The 26,279-nt window shown below is 34.2% G+C and overlaps 1 protein-coding gene across 1 annotated transcript in view; it reads left to right on the top strand.

Moving 5' to 3' along the window:
* Positions 1–26,279, top strand: part of COL4A1 (collagen type IV alpha 1 chain) — a 201,568-nt gene that overhangs the window by 59,626 nt on the left and 115,663 nt on the right. The window contains exon 2 of the mRNA XM_056807802.1: positions 16,385–16,441. Coding sequence (XP_056663780.1) covers positions 16,385–16,441 — 57 coding nt within the window. The remainder of the gene's footprint in view (positions 1–16,384; positions 16,442–26,279) is intronic.

Here is a 26,279-nt window from a genome sequence, read left to right as displayed (position 1 = left end):
TTTCAAATCACCTGGTCATCTTAAGGACACATAGTTTACCTATTATTTTTAAAGGAAACAACAGATTTTAAAAATATTTAAAGTGTGATTAAAAGGATGGTTTTTATTTTTATACATGGACCTAAGTAATATTAATTCTTTGACACAAGCTAATTGGCAGCATTAAAGTACTATGATCATTCCAGAGTACAGAGGTGAACAGGACATGTTCAGAGACATCATTCAAACTGAAAAGAGTAAAGACAAGTCAAAAGGGTAGCTCCTAAGGAGCTGAAGTTTTGTATTATACTGAGAAGCTATGATGCCTGCCCAAGCATTTTGCTATTTACCATCCCATCTGTACTCCCTACCCTCTTTCTGCTATACAAATTGTGCTCTGGGAATAATAATCAAATCAACAATAATAATGATAATAAGGCACATTTACATAGCACTTTCTATGTGCCAGACACTCTGTTAAGTACTATCATTACCACTGAAAAGTATGTGACAATCTCTTCTTCGTAGCTCCACTGATAAACCCAATGACTCCCCAGGCCAAAATCTACTTTCTCGGTCACCTTTTTCTTATGTATATGTTGTCTTGTCCATTAAGGGGAGGAATTGACTCATTTCTGAAGTTATTTGCAATATCTAGCCCAAATACTTTTTCATTGTTTCATTTATTCCATTTGCCACATCCCCTCAGACATTTATTATTTCCCTTTACTGACTCTTTTTTCATTATTCTAGAGGGCAAAATGCATTAGGATTTCAAAAATAATTGGTACATATAACCAACACAGAAAAATCAGACAAATCAGCCCATGAAGAATCTAATCTGAGGAACTTAGCTTATTTTAACATTTTACATTCACAAACTAGAAAATGTTTTCTTTTTAAAGCTACAAATCTGTAATCCCTTTGCTATAAAGAGTAAATGGGATTATTTTCACAACTCAATGTCTATCTTTGATGTTTATTTTTAAAAATGCTTTGAGAAAAGCACCTACATAAATGCAATTAACTGAATTAGCTAAAGTACAACTTTATTTTGTACTGTGGAGATTTCACTTTAATCTACTGATAGTAGTATTATTAATATTTTCCATTTTCCCAAGAATATGTGGTCTCACATAGTAATCCCCTTAATATAAATTTCAGCCTCCACCATTTATTGGCAATGAGCTAGGGTAGCAATTCATCATCTGTTGGCCAACTCTCTAGTTGTGAAAACTTTGCTAGACTGGCTCTTGGAAATTAGTCAAACAGTATGTCATCAGCTCATGATGACTTTATTTTACCTGCTTTATGTATGGGGAGACTGAGTGTTAAAGAGCTTCAGTGACTTGCCCCTCAGTTGGTAAATGGCATCATCACCATTCAAACCTAGATCTCTTAATTAAACTCTAAATTGACTGATCTTACCACTGCCTCATGCTGCATTTACGTTGTTATTCTTAAATTTTTAACTGTGAACATTCTTAGTGTGGAAAATATACTCTAACATAGAACACTCTGCCCTTCTGTTATAATTTTGAGGACTGGCGTGATCATTACCTCATCACATATGAGGAATTGAGGAAGGGCTGTAGTGTAGAATATTTGGGTTAAGTATATGGCTTGATTAGATTTTACTCTTATTTTAGTTTTGCTAACTTTCTGCCAATCCATTTTTCTTCCCTCTTTTGAGACCTGGGTCAATAATTTGTATCTTTTCTGAGATATATTTCCACATTAAGTTCATTTTTACCCATAATTTTTGCTTTTTTTTTTGGTATTTACTTAGGGCTTACCTATAACTTGCCTGACATTATTCTTATGTTTTCAAGTTGCTTCAGATTATATAGGTTTTGTTCCCAGAGCTGAAGTTAAAAGTTTATCAAGAGAATGTTGTTTTTGTTGTTGTTTAGTCATTTTTCAGATGTCTCCATGACCCCATTTGAATTTTTCTTGGCAAAGACATTGGAGTGGTTTGCCATTTCCTTCTCCAGGTCATTTTATAGATAAGTAAACTGAGGCAAACAGGATTAAGGGGTTTACCCAGGGTCACATGGTTATAATCTGAGGACAGATTTGAAATTTTTTGACTCTAGGCTTAACTATCCACTGTGCTACTTAGCTGCCTCTAGAATGGAGGGTACCAATAAATGAAACCATTCTGGCAAATTGTGTCAAATTGTATTATCCCCCTCCCCTGGCATTGTCTTATCTTACTTACTTAGACAGCTGGAGATGACAGAGAATTAATAAGACCTGATTTTGAATCTTGTCTCAGACACTTATTATTAGACACAATGTGATCTAAGCAGGTCCTTTAACTCTCTTTGCCCTAGTTTTCTCATCTATACATTGGGGATAATAATAGAGCCTGCTGCACAGAATTTTGGGAGATAAAATATGTAAAGTTCAGAAGAAAAATTAAAACTATATAAATTTTTACTATTATTATAGCCGTTGTTCTCCCAACTAATGGACATCTAACTGCCTGATCTGAATGCCAAAGTTGAGGATATTCCTTTAATAAACTATTCATAAATAAATGTTATAAAGTTTAGGAGAGTGATTGATGTAAGGACCTCAACAGGATACCACTTGGGTAAATAAGTTACTTCATGCTTCGGCATGAATTTCCAATCATCAATCATATTTCCAACAGGGCACAGATATGGAAAAATAAACATTAAGAGTAGCTTTTGAGTTTTGAAAATAGTCCCATTTGCTCTTTATAGCAATAGTGCTACAGTTCTATACCTTGAGAATGAAACATTTCCCAGTTGGAAGATGTAAAATGTTAAGGGATAGTGATTTTGTATCCATATCGGCATCTCCAACAGAAGCAACAATCACATTAAAGCCATTTGAGCATCAGTCCTAGCTCAATGTGTCATGAATTTTATATACTAAACTGAAGATTTCTCTTAGGCTATATTAGGGTTGGTTTTTACATAAAATAAAACCCGTGGATCATAAGTATTTAAGATGTCTTTAATTTTAACTTTCTGTATTAATAGCTCTACATAGCACTTTGTAGGGTGTCAGTTTTGAGAAGTCATGTACTGGAGCTCTGATTTTATCATTCTATGGAGGTCGACCCCCAGGAAGAAGTTTTCTCTATTGATTCAGATCATTTCCTTGGCAACTTTGTAAAAGAGAACATCATTCAGTACATGCATTTTAAATTAATGGATGGAAGAAACTAAATGGACTTGTATGTCATTTCCATTTGAAAGCAATACCAGTTGAATTAGAGAATCAGAATAATTTATATGAAACATACACAAATTTACACATATACAATTGAACCAACTTCATGTCATCTTGAGCCAGGATTTTGATCCTTCTTTGTTTTTCCTTTCCTTAGCTATCAATGCAGGGGCCAGTCTGAATGGCCAGGCTCTTTCAACTCTAAAATCTTCTTCATACAATATGAATGGTATCAAGCCTTATTAGACTCTCCTGAACAAGTGAACATATTCATTTCTTTATTCCTTTATCAGTTAAAAGCCATTTTAATATATTTTCTCATTTGATTGTAACAATAACATGCTAAGACAAGAAGGGAGGTATTAGGATCACCATTTTTATGGATGAGGAAAAGGAGGCTCATGAAAATTGTGTCTTGCCAAAGAAAGGTCATAATGCTAAAAGGGTAACACAGCCAGTAGGTATAAACTCAGATTTTTTGAGCCCTAAACTAGTAGTTTTTTCCTGCATCACTTTTTACACTTCCTCGTCCTATCCATTGCCAATAACCACTAATCACATGTTGGCATACTTCTATATTGGTTTTTAAACTTTTTGAGGTTAGAGCATCACAGCTCTTAAAAGAACTTGAGCATCTGACTATGGTTTTGGAATGGGTTTTAGAAATTTCAATATGTCCACCATGACCACACTTTTTCTCATACAATCTCTAGTGATAACCTCTTGGGATCTGGGTGCATAATTTAAAAGCCACAGAATGCCATTTGAAAACCACTGTTTTAGACCAGTGGAAGTAAGCCTTCCTTCTGTGGTTACACCATTTTTAGTCATGAATGCTTTATATATATATATATATATATATATATGTCTTTGTGTATGTGTGTGGGAGTAGTTCTTCCTTGACCCAGATATCTTACTTTCAAAGTCATTCTTTATCCACCAGCAATTACAGAGTCTATATTTAGAAGTTTAAAAGCTTGATGAAATCAGTTAAATGTTTTCTTTCAAATCTTCTAAATGGTGCATGTGACCTGGAATAATGTCACTAAAGAATCATCCAGATGGATCCTTGGCCTTTTGTCAGAAGCATATTTATTGGCTTCCCTCTCCATCTTTTGCAGGTGTTTGAGGACTCCATATAATTTATTACATGTGATCTTCTGTTTAAAATTTGTTGTTTTTTTCAAACCTAGTTTTGAAGTCATGCATCAGAATCTATTAGCCTTGGGAAATAGTCTGTTGTAAAAGTGGATTCCTCTGCATTTAGGGAATTTAGAGAGTGACATTTAAAAACTGATCATTTTCAGTGGAGTATAAAATCACCATTTTATTTTGTATTCTAGACTGGAAAAATTATATTTATAAAAATTAGCTTTCAGTTGAATTTTGGCAACTTTTTCTCCTTTTTTAAAGGACTGTTTCAGACAGTTCTGGTTGCTTCTCTTGACAGAATTCTTATTTGACAAGTTCCTCAATCAAATTGCACTAATAGTAAAATAACAGCATTGTAATACTTTGGTTCACTTAATGGGCACAGCATGAATGGAATTCTATTTCATAATAAAGAATGGCCGTTACCCTGCCTATTGGCACCTCTATCATTAAGTAGAAAGGGGGAAATACACAGTGATAAGTGGCCAAGTAGACAGGATAATGTCATCAGCAGGTTCATGGAAAGAGAAAGTTGAACATAGTCACTAAAATGAGTTTGGGCATTATTTGGAAAATTCATTTAACTATTATTACTTTAGTTGGTCATTAATTTTGGATCATCTTCAGTAGTTAAATAAGAAGAAAATTAAGTCCAGGCTTTGATAATAGCAGCTAAAACCAATGAAATGAGCAGAGTTTGGAGTAAGAAGGCCTGACTTCTAATCCTGCCTCTGATGTTTCTTCCTGTGGACTTTGAGAAAATCATTTAACATTCATGAGCTTCTGTTTCCTCAAACATAGGAGAAGAGATTGGGACTCTGATGTCCATTTAGCTCTAGCTCTATGATGTTAAATGAATTTCTTTCTGAGATTACCTTCCAACTAAAGTGCATGAATTCTCTTTGTTCCTATTAATGGACATTCTGCTTTATCCATCAAATTTCATTAAATTTCTTTTTTTTTTAAACCGTAACTTTCTGTTTTAGTAATAATTCTAAGACAGAAGTCAAGAACTAGGCTAAGGAGGTTAAGTGACTTGCTAAGGGTCATGCAATTAGGATGTGCCCGAGAAGATTTAAGCCCAGGTCTTCCTAATTCCAGGCCTGACACTACCACTGTGCCACCTAGCTGTCCCTTTCCCTATTAAGTTTATTAAATACAGGAACCATTTTTTTTTGCTTTTGCTTTTTCTTGCCAATGATCGACACAAAGTAAGTTCTGAATAAAGTAGTGATTGATTAAGCCAATGAATATTCTCATAAAATTTATCAAATAATTGAAGCAATATTTGAAAAAAAGGCTGTTTTATATTACATTGGAAAATGTATTCTTACTAAAAGAAAAGAAGTAATTAAACACTTTTAAGGATAATCTATTCGAGTGAGCAGATAGGTGGTACAGTGGATAAAGCACTGGGCAAGGATTCAGGAAGACTCATCTTCCTGAGTTCAGATCTGATCATGAACAACTTACTAGCTGACCCTGAGCAAGTCACTTAACTTTTTTTGCCTCAGTTTCCTCATATGTCAAATGATCTGTAGAAGGAAATGGCAAATCACTCCAGTATCTTTGCCAAGAAAACTTCAAGTGGAATTACAAAGCATTGGACACAAGCATTTAAAAGCATACAGGATTTTAATCATAATCAAAAAGAGAGGGAAAAGAAAAAGGATTCTTTCAGTCAAGTGAGCAGAGCAAAGAGAGCCAGAGACTCACACCTGCAGCACTTTACCAAAAGCACAAGCTCCCAAAAAGAGCAGTGTGGGTCTCAGTTAAATTTATCTCCCAAGACTCCTTACGTAAAATGAGGATGTTGGGAATGTAGCTCAGGTGTGGCAAATTTTCCACTTGCACACCAAGTTACCAGAGAGATATAAATGCAAATGACAGGTATTCTGCTTTCTAGAAAGAAAAAAATAATTTATTGCATAACTTTGAGCACGAACAGATTTTATTTTTGAATTAGTGATCAGAAACATGTATAATTTAAATCATCATTGTAGAATTAGAGAACTTAGTGTTAAAATGAAAAGAAAAGAGGCAGAACTGAGGGTGTAGATTGTAGATGAAAAATATGCAAATAATTGGTAGAAAAATTTCAAAGTAGAGAGAGCAAGCAAAAAATATAATGGTGGCAAGTTAGGATAAGATCACTTGAATTTGAGTTTTTGCCTTTTTAAGTTAATAGTTTGAATTTGATGCAGTTAGAAGTTACTGAAAGGAAGGAAAGGGAGAATTGCAGATTTTAAATGACTAACAAAATTAAAGTTGTCTTGGGAGTCGATGGGAATGGGAGTGGGTGGGTTGTGGGGAATGATTTCTCTCTGGAGGATTTTTCTTGCCCTGGTCCACTTTGTCTTATAATCATAATGAGTCAGTTTCAAAACTGGGAAGGTGGCCCAGCCCTCATGACTCTCAACCTAGTCCTTTAGACAGTATTTCCAACCACTAGTTCAGGAAGAAACAAATGAGGACCACCAACTCATGTCACATAGTATCATTCCAGGAACAGCTTTCACATGGCAACTAATTTTAGTCACTGTTGTTTACAGCTGGATATAAACCAGGGACCTAGAGGTGAAAGAAAGTTCTGTAACTCATTACCATTCCCTTTAGTCCATCCTGTCCCCTGAACAATAATATTTAATATCCTCCCCTCCCCCCGATAGTGTGAGGAAGGGAAGAAATGGAATGAAAATGAGTCAACAACAATTTCATGACAGAACAAAAAATAAAAGAGAATAGAACAGCAATCACATGTTGATATTAAAAGTAACAAAGCAGACACTCTCATTTCCTCTATGCTTATTATTATTTGTAGCCCCATAGGCTCCTCCAAGATGATGTCTAATGAGAAACAGATTATTATGTGTTGCTCACATGTGCAGGTTTCCCACAGAAATATTGTAAAAAAGCAAATTGTTTCTTTATATTCAAAGTTAATTTAAATCCATATTGTTTTAATCTTGCGTGAGAAAGGCACCCACACTATTTTATGTTTTAATTTGAAAATAGATTATTTGAAATTCTGTTCTATGTTTCTATTTTTCATGATCAAATGAATCACAAGAAATATTCAGTTATCATAGAACTCACTACTTTCAGTTGAGCAAAGTTGGGCATTTCTTTTCAGTCTTTCTCATGGTTTATAGCTATGTTCAGTCATTTTCATTGTGTCTGTCTCTCTGTGACCTTGTTTTGGGGTTTTCTTGGGAAAGACACTGGAATTGTTTGCCATTTCTTTTCCCAGTGCAGTTTACAGATGAGGAACCCAGGCAAACAGGGTTAAATGACTTGCCTAGAGACACACAGCTAGTAAGTGTCTGTGGTCAGATTTGAACTCAGGAAAGTGAGTCTTCTTGATTCCAAGCCCAACATGTCCAACTCTTGGTAACCCTATTTAAGATCTTTTTTTTTTAATCAAAGAAACTGGAGTGGTTGCCATTTCCTTTTCCAGATCATAAGTACCTCACACCAAGCACTGTGATGATAAAATGAATTGAGAGATACAAAAACACTTTAAAAAGTGAAAGATGCTATGGAAATCCAAGGTGGCTTTTATTACTTGTAGTTAATTACTCAGCCTAAATTATTTTCTTAACTTACTTTATGGGAAACTTTTGCCTTTCTGCACATTTTTTATTTAATCTAATTATTCCTAAAATAAACCCTTCTATCATGATATACTTTTGTAGGGCAAAGAACTATTCCAGTAACTTTTTGAGGCAGGGCTACATCCAGAAAGACAACTCTAATAGTAATAAAGCCATGGAAGGATTCTGACATTTTGCACAGCAAAGGGAATGTGAAAGAGGAATTTGGGAGATAAGCTGCTTAGAATTGGCAGATCTCCACATTTCCCTATTTGGTGGGATGTGAAACACATAAAAGCTGTGTTAATGTAGTGATGTTAAAGGCCTGACTTCAACCAGAAGTGGGGGGGGGTGGGAGAAAGGGGAGGGAAGGAGAAAAAAATCAGGAAATTGAGGCTGTCACTCCACTTAACTTGTTCCAAATGTGCCTCTGTACAGTAGAAATGCCACAGTGTATGAGGCTGCATGATAGCCGAGGGCAGCCTGTGGGGGCGTGTACACACACACTAACAGCTGGGACTTTTTATTTTGTGAAAGAGGTACTTTTAACCTTAGAATTAGTGGGCCTTTTTCTCATCTCCCTGTGCACCCCATGGAGCTCACTTCAATGTCAATAAGAGGTCTGTGTTTAGATCAGAGAGAGGCAGGAACAGACTTTCTCTATATTAAAGTCATTGCTACACCCCCTTAACTCCCATTCTGTTGTGAAACTTTAAGCATTTTTAAGGACTGGAAAACTTGACACTTTCTTTTTCTATCTTTAACTTAGGAAATAAACAATATTGAATTGTGCTGATTTCAAAGAAAGACAAAAATCTCTCCTGAAAAGTTTTGACACTTTAGAGAATGACAAGGAAAGCCAATGTCTACGCTATTTTATTTGCCATTTAAAATCTCTTCCAAATTTAGTTTTTCTGATTGTTTTCAATCAATCCTTGATGTCCTAACTTCTTAACCATTTAAGGCAGAACTTTTGAGATACTTGCTCTCAGATTTCCTTAGAATTCTTTTATTCATTCCTTCAATATCAGACATATTTGATATATATTCCCATTTTCCTCTTGGGTTATCTTGTTCTCTATCTTATGCACTAATGAGAAGAGGTCAGATAGACTTTTGGGGTTCATTCTGCTTCCCTGTAGACTTATTATGAATATAAGGGAATAGATGACAATTTCTTTAAGAACTATTCAAGAATCACTTTTTTTGAGCAGAGTTCCCCCTTACTCCCCACCACCATATTTTTCTATACACAGAATGCTGGCACTTAGCATAGATTATTTCTGTATGAGAGATTAAGAGCACTAAGTTATTTGCCATTTAGATTTACAGGACCTTCTCTTCATAGGCCATTTTCCACATGGGGAAGGACTTAATGTTTTAGGTCCTCTTCACATTTAGCTATTGTTTGTCTGTTGGTTATTTTGTGCAACCAGTTCAGGAAGTACAACGATTACCCTAATGGTTTTTTCAAGCTAATTAATTTAATTCTGGGGCTCTAAAAAGGGGTGAAGCTTAAAAGAAAGTGTACGAGTACTTCACATAGTGAACAAGTTCTTCCCATCCTAGAATCTGAAACAGATGCGTAGGGAGCAAGTTGATGGGGTACAATGTATTCCAGACGGTTGTAAGAATAAACAGCTCTCGTAAACTCCCTTAGAAGTGTAGCCAGTAGGGAGCTGTCTGGTTATATGAGGTTGCTCATATCTTTTGATTTTGCTGAAAGATCCAGATGCAAAATGTATTTCTCAGGAAATTATGAAATTTGTGACATAGCCTATAACGTGCTAGGTCACCAATGAATGTATGCATTGAAGTCACCCTAGTGGTTTATGTGCCCCCTTTCCATGATGTTAAATATACAGCAGAGTATTTAATTGTTGTTTCCATTAAGACCTTCACTTTTTCATAACCATTTCAAAAACTTCTCCTTCTCATGGAAAACTCATATACAGAGTTAGCATTTACCTACATTTTGTCAATGAAACATCTGTATTCATAATTGAAATATAACCACAAATGGGTGTTATCCAGTAAGCACAAATATGTAATAGCATTTGTATGTAAACAAATAAAAACAGAAATAGAAATAAATTAATAGAAAATAATAGAAAAAGAATTAAAAAGAGGAAAATGACCCTCTAGCCCATGGATGTACCCCATGGCAGTTATGAACGACTGATTCCAGTCTTTGATCTGTCTCAAATTCCCTTTTCTTTTACCTCAGTTTCTCAATCTGACAGATTTAATTACCCAGACAATTTCACAAGAATAAGTTGAGAATTATTGCTTTGATTTTGAAAGAAAAGACCCCAATTGGAGTGAAAGATGTTAATATTTTGATTAGCATAATCATATTCTCTTACCTCAGTCTTGTGGTAAGACAAGTAAAGTAAAACATAATCTTGGGTTAGTTATTCCCAGTGGTGAGCCAAATAAAACCCACTTGTGGGGAAAAAAACAATTACCTCTAGGATAGATATCTTCTTTCTATATGGTATTTACTAGTAGGCCATCATTTCATTTAGAATTCTGCAAAAGGCATGTGAATTCTTATGAGACAGCTCCTCCTTAAAGAGCATGAAGAAAAATTCTCTCTTCCACCAGAGTATCATTTTATATTCCTTTGATAACTTAGTTACATTTATTCATCAATATTAATTCACTGTCAGTTTTAATATTTACCTTTCAAATACCTAAAGTGTACACATCCTTCACATTCTTCTCTGTAAAACTGTCACTTTTTTCTAAACTCTGACTCAGGTGTAAATATTGATTCTCATAATCTTCATGAGATAAAAGTCAAGTATCTTGAATTAGGAATGCAGTTAAAATCATTTCAAAGCCCACTTTAGACTACAATGATTTGCCTGAAAAATATTTATTTATGGTAGTATTGTTCTATGACAGGCACCATAATGCTTTGCAATATTAGATATTGAGAGTAAAGATTAGATAGATATATTAGATAAATATTAGATACAAGTTATAAAAAAGAAGATATACTATCTATATGATTTCTTTCAGTCAGGTCCATTTAGTGATGATCAGGTCACATTTAAGTGTAAAAGAATCATAATTTTGAAAAATCTGTTCAATGTATTAAAGATGAATGCACATTAGACATTTTAAGGTGGTAAGAATTAGAGATAAGAGTTGTGTTACTGAATGGATAACAATGACATGGAAAAGTATATCTCCTCTGGACCTTTGTGGTTGACATATAAGGGCAGCTAGTGGGACTACATGGAAGACACTTGACATAAATATGTATAAATATGGTACCATAGACTTGAATCTAGAGTCCCACTAATGACAGAACAACTTATTGAATAATTTAAGGGGTGGTTCCAGGAAATTATTTGTTACCAAAACTCCATCATGAAGTCTAAACATAGCTATGTCCTTTTTTACTGTTTGCTTCAGTTTTTAATCTGATGTTAAGAAGTCATTTGTTGACTAATATGCAAAGAAGTTCATGTTTTGTTAAATCTGTGATTTTCTGTATGAGCAGGGAATTGAGCACTTCTTTGTTCATTCCAGGCATATTAGTTGACAATGTATTTGTCATGTACAAGACACAACAGGTACTATGAGGAAGGAAAAATTGTGTGAGACATACTCCTTGCTCACAAAACTAATAGTTCCTACTTTCATACTGCGTTAAGCTTTGCAAGTGCTTTACTCACATTTTCTTAATTCATAGAGCTTTTCTTAATTTTCATCATTGAAAAGCTTTGTGAAACAGGTGTATTTATTAGTTCAGTTTTACTGGTGCATAAAGTGAGCATCAAAGAGGTTACACTGCTCATGTAGTTCACAGCAAGACTCAAGCCCAGGTCTTCCTAACTCCTTGACTTACACTCTACACACTATAACACATGCCTCAGATGAAGAGATATATTCTAGAATCTTAGCATCTTTGAGTTGGAAGGCACCTTAGAGGTGAACGACCTTTAACTATTTATTTATTTATTTAGCTTTTTATTTATTTATTTAACTATTATATCAGAAATCTCCTCGGTAGTACTCCTCAGAAATCTTCATCCCACCTCTATTTCAATAACTCCTGTAGTAACAAGAAAGCTCACTATCTGTGGAAGCCTGTTCCACTTTTGGACAACTTCAATTGTTAGGACTTTTTTCCTTGGAATGAGTCATTTGGAGACTCCTATTTTATTCTCAATGACAAATAAAACAAATCTAATTTATTTCTCTTTTCACAAATACTCAAAGACTAATATCATGTCTCACCTAAATTTCTTCTTTTCTAGGAAAACTATCCCCATTTTGTTCATACTGCTTAATATTCTGTTCACCTTACTCTGGAACTGTTTCAGTTGGTGTACATTGTTCCAGAAATATGGTGGTCAGAACTCAACCCAGGATTCCAGATGTGGTCAGACTAGTGTGGAAGATAGCCAGTCTTCCTTGTTCTGGACATCGTGTTCTGGACACTCTGAATTCAGTCTAGAATAATAATTATTGTTTTTGGTCACCATTTCATATTGTTGACTCATGAAGTTTGCAATCCATTTTCTCTTCCTATCTGGTCCTTGCCCTGTGGTTTCCCCCACCCTCACCCCTCACCCCCCAAATGAGCTGTTGTTTACCCATCCTGCACTCTTTGTGCTTGTACTAAATAATGGTTTTCTCAGTCCCAAAGAAGAGTTATGACCTAGGATATGAATGGATTCATTATATAATAGTGGTCATTACCAAAACCCACTGAAAGACTAGCAACCAGTAATAATAATAGCTAGCATTTATATAATGCTTTGAGGTTTGGCTAAGAGTTTTACAAATACTATCTCCTTTTATCCTTGCAAAAATTCTAGGAGGTAGAAGCTATTATCATTCCCAATTTATAGATGAGGGAATTAAGGTAGGAAGGGGTTAAGTTAAGTGACTCATCCAGGGTTACACAACTAAGTAACTTTCCAAGGCTAGATTTGAATTTGGGTTTCCTGACTCCAGGGCCATTGTTCTATCCCTTCTGTCACTGTTTTAAAATATCAGCATATAGATTAGAAATTCTCAATCTTTGTTTCTGTTTTCCTTGAAACCCTTTGGCAGTCTGGTGAAGCCCCCTGAATTCTTTCTCAGAATTCTGTTTATAAAAATGTATAAAATAAAATATGTAGGATTATAAAGAAAACCAAATATATTAAAAAACATTTATCATATATTATAAAGAACCACAGCTAGAAGATCCCAGATTAAAACACTTAATTTAAAAGGAATTGAAACATCTCATTTATACTGGGACATACCACTACCATCAGAAGAAAATTGATAAGACTATTAACCTCCACTAACATATTTCTTACAATTCTGCCCTCATTTCCTCTTGATGTTGTGGTGAACAGGGTGACTAAGGCATCCGGCTACTGGGCCTTGTCAAATTATTCTCCTTATTAGGTGAAGCAGCAACACTCTGGGCAATTGGCAGGTATTTCATGGAATAACTCTCTACATAGTTCTTAACTGATCATTTGAGAATTGCCAAAATCTGCCTGAAGCCTCATTTTATTATAGTTATTGTGTTATTTGTACTTCTGGATATCCAGGAAGCAAATTAACTTTTAGCTTAAAATTCTTTCTGACACTATCTGCCCAGAGTTGAATTATTATAGGAATTTTGAGAAAAGTCTTGGGTTGCTCCAAACATAAGGAAGAGACTAAGGTTTTGGGAATGGTCATTCTTAGGAGACAGGTGGTGTAGGGGAAAAATATTATACTTGGGGTTGGGAAGACTGAGGTTTTCACATCCTATCTCGGATTTTAATTAGCTATATGACCTTGAGCAAATCACTGGCTTCACTGTTTCACTTTCCTCATCTGTAAAATGAGGGAATTGGCCTTGAAATCTTCTATAGTCTTTTCCAGATGTGCATCCATCATTCTACTTAATAAAATTATTATTTCTATGTTATCTATTAATTAAATAAGCCCTGGAAATGGTCACAACCCACTTTTGGAACTAGAAAAGTCATGGTTAAAATTCACTGGAATGGTGAAAGTTTAGGATGGGGGATGTATGTATATATACTATATATGGATCCAAACTATATATACTAAACTATATAAATAAATTATATATTACATGTAAAATATGAAAACATTACCTAGAAATTACATATGTATGTGTGTAATATATGTCTAAATGAGTTTGTACATAAATATATGTATAAATTAGTTTATACATATATGTATGTGTATATATGTATATATATATGTATGTATGTATTGACTGATATTGGGAAGCCAGGTGGTTCAGTGGATAGGGCAATGGGATTAGAGACTCATCTTCATGAGTTCAAAATCTGGCTTCAGACATTGACTAGCTGTGTAACCCTCTCTCAGTTTCCTCATTAGTAAAAAGATCTGGAAAAGCAAATGGCAAACTACTCCACAGTATATTTGCTAAGAAAATTCCAAATGGTGTCACAAAGAGTTGGATATGATTGAACAAAAACAATTTATTGTTTTTTCACTTAATTGTTTACCGATAAAGCCCATGTATATCAAATCAATATTCTTCATTGTCTGTAAATTACATGACTATGTTGTATCTGAGATAAGAGGATCATAGATCTGGATCTGGAAAGTTCCATAAAAGAAATTTAATCCAACCTCCTCATTGTACACATGAAATAGCTGAGGCACAGGGAAGTTCGATGATTTGGCTGTAACACCAGTAGTTAACACTGAAGTCCAAATTCAAATTTAGGTTAATCACTCCAAGCTGATCACCAGAATGTCAATTTTTCTTCATATTCTAGAAAAGCCATTGATATAAAGGTTGAAAATTGTTGCGATCCTCTTTTGAGTTGGTATGCTGTTGATCAAAACCTAGGTTATGAAGGATAATTACTTCACGTTGATTGATTTAAGATGGCAGAAAGACCCAAAAATGTACTCTGAAAAGAGTTGAAAATGAGTCAATATAAGAAACATATCAGTGATCTCTGGAGTTTGTTTGGCCAATTGTCAGTTATCCCCTTTCTAAACTATAAAATTAGGAACAGCTTACTGTCTTTGAGGCACTTGTTCAGATTTAAAGTAAATATCTCCAGATGTCCTTGTTTTATATAGTAGATTACTATGGCAATGGAGCTAATATTTGACTTTACAGTTAGAAACATTTTCTTCCTGTGATTACAATGTTCTGAAAGGAATTGCTACAACATTCAAGAAACTAATATCTTGTTTGGTTCAAACTTGTCCAAGAATGCAGGTATTAACTTTTTCTAAATGTTAAGAGACTTCCCCCAGTAATGATAAACAAAACTATTTATATTAGACTTACTTGTGGCTAGCTATCAACAATATTTTAAATTTGAATTCTGTCTGGGCAAGTTTAATTATCATTGTAATCAATTATATTTTTACCTTGTTGGCTCTTCTTCCCTTTTTTAAAAAAAAACCTTTTATTTCTTTTTCTATATTTATGTAATATTTCCATTTATAATACATAATATATGCAATATAATATATATATTTATTATATAATAAATAAAACATATTTGTTTCTTCCTTTGAACATTTCTTCCTTATGTATTTTAAAAAGAAATCCATTTGTTATAAAATTTAGCTCAATTCAACAAATTTGTATCAAGAACCTATTTTTTTTTTGTAGAGGGCACTGTCAAAGGATACAAGTATTAAAAGTGACCTGCCTATTGAGCTGTGTTGGGCTAGAGATGTCTCTTAAGCATTTTCTGAACCATTTTATTTCTGTTGTTCTCATTCATTTGTATTTTCAGTGAGCTAGAAAGTGGCAGACATTTATGTATACAATATGCCACATCATTGCAAGGTGGTATAGTGGATAGAGTGCTGGACTTGGAGTCAGAAAGACCTGAATTCAAATCCTGCCCTTGACACTAATTAACTTCCCGAGAAAGTCATTCAACCTTTTCCCAATCTTAATGTTTTCTTATGTCAATGGAAGTAATGGTAGCATCTACCTCACAGAGTTGTTGTGATGATTAAATGAGATAATATATCTAATTTGTACAATATAATTTAATAAATATATTCATACAGTATCACATACATTCTATTATTATGATTCTCATGAATCATGTTCAAAATAAATTATTAAATAACTTCAAGTTTAAATGGAAATTAAAAGATTTCAAAAGGGATAAGGACACTCCCTATCAAAATAGGTAATGATTTGATTGAATTCCAATAAAAAGTTATTGGGTCAAAATAAATCTTTCCAGTCTAAGAAATGAATTTGAAGGATAAATGAAAAGTATCTGTCATTGAAGTAAGTAAATATTAAATTTAATAATCAATATTAGGTAGTAAGAGTAGCAACAAGTTGCTTTCTCATGAGGATGATATGCTACTTGAATAGCTAGCTACTTTAATCAGAATTTTTTTTTTGCAGTTTCAAACTATTTGAATCCTACTTAAATCATGTCAAATTTTATTTTCAGGGCTGTTCTGGTTCAGGCTGTGGAAAATGTGATTGCAACGGAGTGAAAGGCCAAAAGGTGAGTATTCCAATTGCAAATGTATACTGTTCTTTTGAATTCTCACTATCTAAGAAATAGGGTATTTGCAAAATGTGAAAACAAATAAAAAGAACACAATCTGGTTGCAACTTTAGTACTTTTATAAAGGATACTTGAAACATTGGCTATATAATCAAGTCACTGAAACTTTCAGGACCCTAGGCAATTTTTTAAGGTTATAAACATCTAAGAATGGGGCAGCTGGGTGGTTCAGTGGATTGAGAGCCAGGCCTAGAGAGGGGAGGTCCTAGGTTCAAATCTAGCCTCAGCCACTTCCCAGCTGTGTGACCCTGGGCAAGTCACTTGACCCCCATTGCCTAGCCCTTACCACTCTTCTGCCTTGGAGCCAATACACAGTATTGACTCCAAGAAGGAAGGTAAGGGTTTAAAAAAAATAAACATCAAAGAGGTTTCTATCTGAAAAGATAAGAGTTCTTCACCTAGAGCTCTCTAAATCACTAGTTCAGTTTAAGAAAAACAAAACAAAGCAAAAACATAAGAAACCTGCTTTTAACACATTTTCCTTAGAAACATCTTTTGTTTTCCTCTACATAGATAGTTAAATGCCTCAAATTCTGTTTTATTATTCAAAGTTATTCAAGAATTGGCTGGGCTGAAAGAAACTTTTGTCAGCTCATATTGGGGATGTTAATTTGCAACACTTAGGCTGTTGTTTTCTTTCTTTAGAAAAAGCTGCTTCTGAATGTGAGGGAGCTTTCCTTTTTAATAACATTGCCTTGTAATGGAAGTCAGCTCTTATCTTGCTGAATTTGTAAGCAGGTGGGCATTCTCCCAGGTTTTTATAGATGGGAGAGTGAGCCAGAAAGAGGCAAGGTTGCTTCCTAACTAATGTCAACGAGTTCCATTTTGTGAATGAAGGGTCACTGACAAACAGTACTCTGTTGCCAGTGATCAGATATAGTATGATAGTAACAGGTCTGGTTAATGCTCTACAAAAAGGTTTTTAGGCTGGGCTTTGCTCTGGCTGTGAGTTGACTCATTTCATGCAGCCAACTTTTGAGATCTTATCTCATCACGGAGGGAGTGCACACCCGAGGTCCTTACTGAGGTATAAACTGACCTTTTCAAAATTCAGTGAACTCCACTTTACAAAAACACATTTCGTGCCTTTCTCAACTATTTGTTAGCGTCCTAGACTTTTTTTCTTCTATGCTTCTCAACAAGTACTGTTACTGCTGTTACCTGGATGGTATTTGGATAAATGAAGTCTGTAAGAAATTTAACATCTCATTATCTACTAATTCATTTTTAAATTTAATTAATTTTATTGATTTGGGGAATTCACTAAATTTGCATTCACAGTTATCATTTTAAAGTATAAGAAAGTACTTGTCAGAGCACAAACATGCTAGGTATATAACTTCTATCCTAATTTGTAATATTCTTAAGATCATGAAAAACAGAACAAAGGAAGTCAAAATCAGGAAATACAAATTTTTATGTTTTATCAGTGGTTTTAAACCTTTTTATGATTTTGCAAATATCTTTGTGCAACCCACGAACTCCTCAGAATAACATTACAAATGAAACCAATTGCATTAACTAGCAATCAATTTTTTAAAAAATTGTTCATGGACTCAAAATTAAAAACCCTTATTCTAGATCATTATTAACCATATTCTTTTATATTTGTGGAGTGCTTTATGGTTTTCAAAACATTTTTTACATCTAAGCCTCAAAATAATTTTGTAAAGTGGGTAAGGCAAATATTAGTTTTCCAAGTTACAGGTGAGGAAACTGAAGCTAGGTAGAGGCAATTGACTTGCTTAGCATCAGTGACTAGAATGTAGCCGAATCTGGCTTGTATTTAGGTGTTCTAACTCTTAATATCTTACAAGACTGTATATTTAATTACAGTTAAGTTTACGACATTTAAATTATTAATAGAATATTGATTAAATGACATTAGAAATTTCTCCCTTCTTTCCTCACAACATATATGTTGATAGTAGATAGTGGATAGTAGATATTCATTTGTTGTTCAATCTTTTCAGCCATTTCCAATTCACCATTACTCCATTTGGGGAATTAATTTGAAGTCTTCTTTCCAAAAATATTGGAGTACTTTGCTATTTCATTCTCTATTTTGCAAATGAAGGAACTGAGGCAAACAGGGTTAAGTGACTTGACCAGGATCACATATCTAGGAAATATCTGAAACTAAATCTGAATGTGGATTTCTATGCAGTGACCCCCCTCCCCTTAACTGCCCTGATCTTATGAAATCTTGATGTTGTTTTCCAATGAATAGTTAAGGCTTTATTATGATTAACTAAGTCTAGATGCAGTCAAGCTACAAGACTGCAAAATATTTAAACAAAAAAGATTACAAATGGTGAAGAGGAAGTCAAAGTATAGAACTCTAGACTTGTAAGGTAATGTAGAAGATCATCAAATCCAGGAATCTAAAGCCCTGAAATCTTACCATGAGTATTGCATTTTCCTCTCTGTTGTATTTTCAAGGTAAAGGAGGCTCAGCTCTTTATCCCTTTGTTCAGAGGAATATGTAATTGAATTAACAAGTCTTTCTGAAGAGAAAAAAAGGCTGAAGTTCTAAAAATAGATGACTGCTAAAAACTTAAACCAAATGTGAGATCTGAATGTGAAGCCAGTGGTCTGGTACAAACCCCTCATCTTACTGATGGAGAAATGAAAGTTCAGAGAGATTTTAAGTTCCAATATGACACAGCTAGTTGATGAAAAAGAGAGAACCATTTTTTTAAACTTCAGATCTAGGGATTTTTTTTATAAATCACCAGTTTAATAGTTTTAGCCCTGTTTGCTCTATCTGAGATATGGGGAAACTAGAAATTTCTTCCGGATCAGGTTGAGGTTAATGAATTTTGCATTCAAAAATTCTCTGACTCATTGGAGATTGACTAATAAAGACATGATTTACTCAAACTTTGATTATTTTTTCATACCTTTTCTTCTTGTTCTCTCTTAAAATCTCTTTTCTTCTGTTGCCCATTTGAAACAAGCTCTTTCCTGCCTAAAGTGAAATTATATAAAGTACACAGTGAAATTATACAAAGCTGATTGCATAAAGTATTCAATACATATCAGCACATGACAGGAGATAATAAAATAGTTTTAATTGAGATTCCCTCCATCATGAGTGGCTCTGCTTAAAAATGTTTTTCCAGAGAGCAGAACCATTGAGGCAGCCGGTAGTACTTTGGGTTGAATAACAGACTTGGAATTAGGAGAACCTGAATTGAAATTCAGTCTCAGACCCTTACTAGAGAGTGGTAGGAATCTAGTGAGATATTTATTTCCTGATATATTCAAGTTGGGGTTGAATAATCACCTATCAGAGATGTCATTAGTGAAGATTTCTACAAGGAATGGAAAGTTGGAACAAAAACCTCCAAGATTCCATTGTGTGAACTTCTGTGTGATCCTAGGCAAATTACAGAACCTGTGTTTGTACCCTGATTTCCTCCAATTTAAAATGGGAGCAATCATAACACTTAATTCCCAAGGTCATTGTAAAGATCAAAAGACATAATGTAAATTAAAAAAAAATTAATGCAGTGACTGGCACATAGTAGGGGCTATATACAAGCTCCTTTTCTTTCTTCCGAGGAGCAGAATGAACCAGGAGTTAGATTTCAGTTCACAATGAGATGTTTCTACCAGACAGGTCCAAAAACAGATTGTGAGGTAGTGAGATATTGAGCCCCCAAAGTGTTGAAAGCAAGGGTGGATAATCACTTATCAGGCATATCATGGAGATTTCTACACAGGGTAGAAAGTTGAAGTAACCAACCTCTAAGAGTCTTTTTATGAGAATGTAGTTTTGATTTTGTGATGTCACTATCCTGGAGATTCTTTTTGCATCTTCTTAGAGAAATCGTTTAACAGATTGGCCATGCATGACCATATATAGACTCTAACAAAGGAAATGCTCACTGGAATATCTCAACTATAAATTTCACTTCAATGCCAAGGTCCCTCAGGCTGACTCATATTTAATTTTATCATTGGGAGGAGGGGCAAGAAGCATGTAATTGATAAAGCCTGTTATTCCTCCTTTTTTTCTCTAAAAACATAAAAATGAATTTCAGTATAAAAATGGTTCCTAATTTTTTAACTTCTCAGGCATTAAATAAAGCAGCAGAAAACACCCTACTAGCTATTTTGCTTTTAGTTAAACAATTCACCATATTAGACCTTTACTTGCTTTTATAAAGACTATATTGAGCAATTTGGAATAAAGTAAGTTGTTTACTCACCACTTCCTTGGATGGCTGTTTATATCTTCAGATGTTTTCTCTTAAGTAATTAATTTGGCTTTGCACACAATGCCTTTGTGTTCTTGCAGAGTCTGCAGCAATGTGGGAATGTTATCTGTTTAAACTGATTAGGGTTTTGAATATATGCCCGCTCAGAAACAGCCAAAAGTTAAGCTCCCTCTTTTTTGATAACCTGCTTTTTTTTAGAAGACTATTTGAGACATCAAGAGAGGCACAACATTCCCAAGAATAACACCTATATTTTGAGAAAATTAACTCTTTGCATTTTGTGAAGATAGATTTTTACTGAATGATGAGTTTCCCAATTGTTTTTAACGATGTATACTATTAGTTTTGTGCCAAAGGCAGCATGAAGTCAGGCAACCTGGATACTGGTCCTTTCTCCATTGGGTTTGCTTCTCAGTGGTTCAGGCAACTCTCTAGGTCCAATGAAATCTTAGGTCTGGACCAAAAGAATCCCCAAATAAAAACCAGCCATTGGCCTGTGGAGTACAGTAAGTGACATATGTATGTTCTTCGGGGTCTTGAATTATCCACAAATTTGCTTAACAAGTTTTGTGACGCCCCATAAATCATTCTTGATCCTCAAAGGTTTTATGGTCCAAGAAGATATGTCTCACCTTTATTTCACAAAAACTTAAGTGATTACTCCTTTTCAAGTTAGTTTTTAATGTTTTGATTTTCTTGATTTTAAATTTATAGCAGAAAGACACAAATTTTTTTTGTTTGATTTGCTTTGAGACTGAAATTTCTTATCCTCCCCAGGCCTAAAGTACAATGATCATTCCCTGATGGATTCTAGTACTGACCTGGTGGAAGCTTTAACCTGCTTCATTTTCCCAACTTGAGCTGGTTTGCCCTTGTAAGTCAGCCTAGTGACTCTTTTCTACTTGGTGGCTCACTCTATTGGTGCCAAACTTAGTGTGGACACCTCAGCATGCAGGCCTGTAGCTCAGATCTCACCATCTTCAAGTGGTCTACCAACCTCAGCCTCCTCAGTCCCCAAGGACCAAAGGCATTGGCCACCATGCCTGTCAGAAGAAAACACTCAAAGGACTTCTCTATTTAGTTATATGCCCCAAAGTCCCAAGGATCTGCATTTCATTTAACATAAAAGGAACTAAATACCATCATTTTCATTTCCTTTTTTCTTATAATTGATATTCTTGCATTTAATACATATACATTCTTATTAATGAGATGTCCAACAAATATTCATTAAGTATCAATTTTGAATAAAGCATCAGGCTATACTTTGGAGATACAAATAAGAAATAAAGACATAAGATTTAAGGACTTGAGAGAACATGGATAGTAAAATGTCAGAAAATGATTATTAGAAATTCTGTTGGCATGTAAATTTTTTTAAATTAAAAAAAGATTTAAAGACTTGAAGGGACCTTAGAGATCATTGAGTTCAGCTACTCATTTTGCTAATGAGGTCGCTGAGGTCCAGACAGAGAGAGTGACTTTACCAAACTCAGAGCTAATGAGTGTTAAGAGGAAGACTAGACTAAGCTTTTAAAAACCTTTTTTGTTTCTTTTGTGTTCTTTTCACTTCACCACAATTTCCTTTCTGAAAGATCCCAATTTCATAGCTTTTTAAGAAACAGGACCACAGACCACAACATAGAGTAGCCTTTAGGGCAAAATATAATTGCCTTCACTAAATAAGCACTATCTATATGCTTTGTATTATGGACTAGAATTTAATTAAATTTAAAACATTTATTAAAATTTCCTCTGTGCAAGGTACTGGGAAAATAAAAGCAAAAAATAAGAGTCCTTGGAAGCTTAATTAAATTTGCTTAGGATGAAACAATATATGCACAGATCAGTCAATTAAAGGCCATTTGGTGAAGGAGAGAAAAGTATTAACAGAAGATCAGGGAAGGTTTTTGGTTGTAGGTATTAGCCAAGGTGAGCCTGTAAGGATGACAAGAATTCTGAGAGACAGAAATAAGAAGAGAGCCAACCTAAGTGAAGATATTAGGCCAATTCACCATAAAAACAGCCAATAAATATCACAGTTCCACAGCTATCCCAGGGCTCTGAAAGATATATCACTCCATTATTTAAACTGTGCCATATTGATCTGAAAAGGTAAGAGATGGATGTCCTTAGCCAATCTGGAAAATCTTTCTGGGCTTGGAAATCTGGGAAGAGTTTTGCGGACTCTATTTAATTCAGGATATTTAGTTCCTTTAATATAGTAAACAGTATTAAAGTTGTTGGGAACTTTACTCATCTTGTAGTTCCTAGGAACTTCCAACAGAAATGCAGAGAAAACAGAGTTCAGAATTCCATTGAAATAGAACTATTTTTTCTCTGGTTGCTTTAGCAGAGATAGATATTCATCACAAACCTAGAGGAAGTCCAAGAAGATTTAGAAATCTCAATCTTGTGAGTGAGGTGTGAAGATTCTACTCTTTTAGACTTTCAGCAAGAGTTTCAAAATAATTGCAGTCAAATAAGCCATTGTATGAGACATAGTGTCTAGTTAGTCTAACTGAATGCATACTATATGCAGCTCTGTGATGGCTACAGGTCAGTGAAAGCCACAGGTTTCTGTAATATGCTAAAATGGAAATGAATGAAAGGACTTCTGGTGGATTAGGGAGAAAGCACTCTTTCCCTTTGGTGCCATGGGCAGTCCTCCCAGACTTGATGCTTGTGGAGTGCCAACTTTGACCTCAAACTAAAGTTATCAAGTTTTCAAACTAAGAACTAGTCTACTTTTGATCTAGAGGCGATTGGATAGGTTCTGTGTCCAAGGATCTGAGTTTGAGCCCCTCTTTTCTACCTAAGAGAGAGCTCCTCATCCACCTTATTCAAGATAATAAACATTCTTTTTAATTGATATTTAATTAAAAAAAACTGAGTCATTGCTCTGATTAAGAATTGGTTAGGCATGAAGCCTTAATATCTTATTCCAAGCTTTGAAAGCAACTAATTTCTTTAAAGTAAATCTTGGACTTGTGTAGATTGAGGGGGTTGTGAATAGTTCTCCAGCTAGTCTCTGGAAGGAACTCTCATCATCACAGGAAATGTTAGGTTGATATGAGAAAAAGGGCTTCATAAACCTTAAAAAGTAATTTACTGTTAGTTATTATTTAGGATAGATGATCATATCTAGATTTCTATATATTTTTTTATCCTGCAGGAATACCAGAAGATGGACCAAAATTTCTAGCTCTGAGATTCTCTTGGTCTTTCATTCTTGCCTTTCTTTCTTTTTTCAGCATATTGCCAGAGATAGTGATAATCCTTGGAAAAGAGCCTGAATATAAGCTGAGATAATGAAAATGTCAGCCCACATAATTTCTGACAATTTATATAACATTTTAAAATATCTAAAATGCATTTTAAACTTTTTATTTAAGTGAAGGAATGTCAATTTCTCTTGAGATCATATAAGTAGAATTATATTTTATTTTGATGAATTCTTAAGTGATATTTTCATGATAAAGGATTCACTTATCTTGAATTAATTATATTTTATGGAGAGTAAAAATCTATTGACTGAATTCTGTTGTTATTGCTTATTTCTCAACTGTTTCTATATGTCGCCCTTGTTTATTTATACAATAATAATCAAGGTTATTTATAAATTAAAAGTCAGTGAATAAGTTCAGCATGACATGAAACCTGTGTGCATAAAATCTGTTATTTTTCTACCCCTTTCACTAAATTTTAAACACAATGTTACTGTAAAACTGAATCAATAAGAATCATATAGAACTTCCAGAACTTGAGATTTCTAAACAAGAACTTTCAATATGTTTCATAGTCTTTAGAAATGAAAGGGACTTTGGACCTTAGAAAACATATAATTAAATTGCCTTAATTTATTGGTGTTGAAATGAGGCGAAGAGGGGCTAAGGGGCATAGCTAGCTAGTGAAAAAGCTAGTACTAGAATTCAGATCTCCTAACAGGACACTTCAGTTGTTACATCGGCATGCTCTCTTTTTGTTGCAAGGTACTCAAAATTTTTTTCTGATAACAATATTCTTACATAAACCAAATGGCATTAACTGTTACTAAAATGCCTCATATTTCTACTTTAACATTTAATGTTTTTTCCTTCAGTCAGTGACATTAAATTGTTTTTTTCCTTCCATTCTTTTCAATAGCAACATATACAAAAAATGTGGCAAATTAGCAATTACTCTATAAAATCTCAATAATTTAGAAAGACTATTTTCTAGTTTTATAACATTTCTCTGCTGCTGTAATGTTTATGGTGGTTAACTACTATAATGCATTAGGAAGAGTAGTTAAGTTCCTTCTCAATGCCCTTTTCTAGTATTCTAAATATAAATAAGTACTCTATGCATTATTATCATTTTTAAACCCTACCTTCTTTCTTAGAATCAATACTGTATATTGGTTCCAAGGCAGAAGAGTTGGATGATGTAGGCAAAGGGGGTTAAGTGACTTGCCCAGGTTCACATAACTGGGAAGTGTCTGAGGTCATATTTGAATCCAGGACCTCCCTTCTCTGGGCCTGGCTCTCAATCCACTGAGCTACCTAGCTGCCTCTGCATTATTCTTTTAATATGCACTAATCTGTAATATCTTTTTGGTTAATACTAATTAAAACACTAGGTATAAATATTAAATATTCTGTTAAATGATAGAAGGATTGCATTTGTTCTTTTTGGCCTTATATGGTCGGACCAAGAGCAGTGATTGTAAATATCAAAGAGATAGATTTAATCTTGATTTCAGGAAAACTTTATAACAATGAGAGCAGTCCAAAGGTGGAATGGGCTGCATTAGGAAGTAGTGGGTCCTCCTTTTTTGGAAGTCTTCAGGGAGAAAAGCTAGGATATTACTTCACAAGTATGTTATAATGAGGATTCCTTTCTTTTGGGGATTGGACTAGATGGTCACCGAGATCCTTTTCAAATCTCACATTCAGTGGTTTTACAATTCTTCCAATGTCATCACCATTTATAAGCAAATGAAGTCAATGTGATCCAAAAGCAAGATTATCAAGACTTCCTGGACTTAAGTCTGGAAGGATAAACTTGAAGACTTATAGAACAATATTGTATGTCTTTTTTTTATCCTTGGATTTTTTTTTTAAGAATCCTATAACCCAGATTTGTGATCATTAATACATTTAGCTTAAGTTTCTAGAATCAATTTTATTCCATCAGTGGGATATTTGAGGTAATAGACATAATTTCTTTTCATTATTTCTAAGACTTTTCCAAGTTATTTTCTTTTTGAATGCCTTTATAGTTCACATGATACAGGGCTAATTACACACTAGAGAGTATGCCATTCATGAAGATCAGGAAAAGAATGCATTTCCCTTAATCAAATTTTTGGTAACCTCTCAATGAACAGAATGATTTGTCTACAAATACCTGATTTCAAAGAAAAATAACTTGCAATTGCCAGCTCCTGATCAGTCATATCTATTCTAGTTATGTTAACTGACATGGAAACTTCATTAAAAGAGTTGACATGGCTATGGCAACAAGTGGGTCTACCTGGCATCCTTTTCCATAGTTTATATAAAGTA

Source organism: Monodelphis domestica, chromosome 8 (assembly GCF_027887165.1).
Source record: "Monodelphis domestica isolate mMonDom1 chromosome 8, mMonDom1.pri, whole genome shotgun sequence".
NCBI classification, from domain to species: Eukaryota; Metazoa; Chordata; class Mammalia; order Didelphimorphia; family Didelphidae; genus Monodelphis; species Monodelphis domestica.
This window is presented reverse-complemented; position numbering and strand designations above follow the sequence as displayed.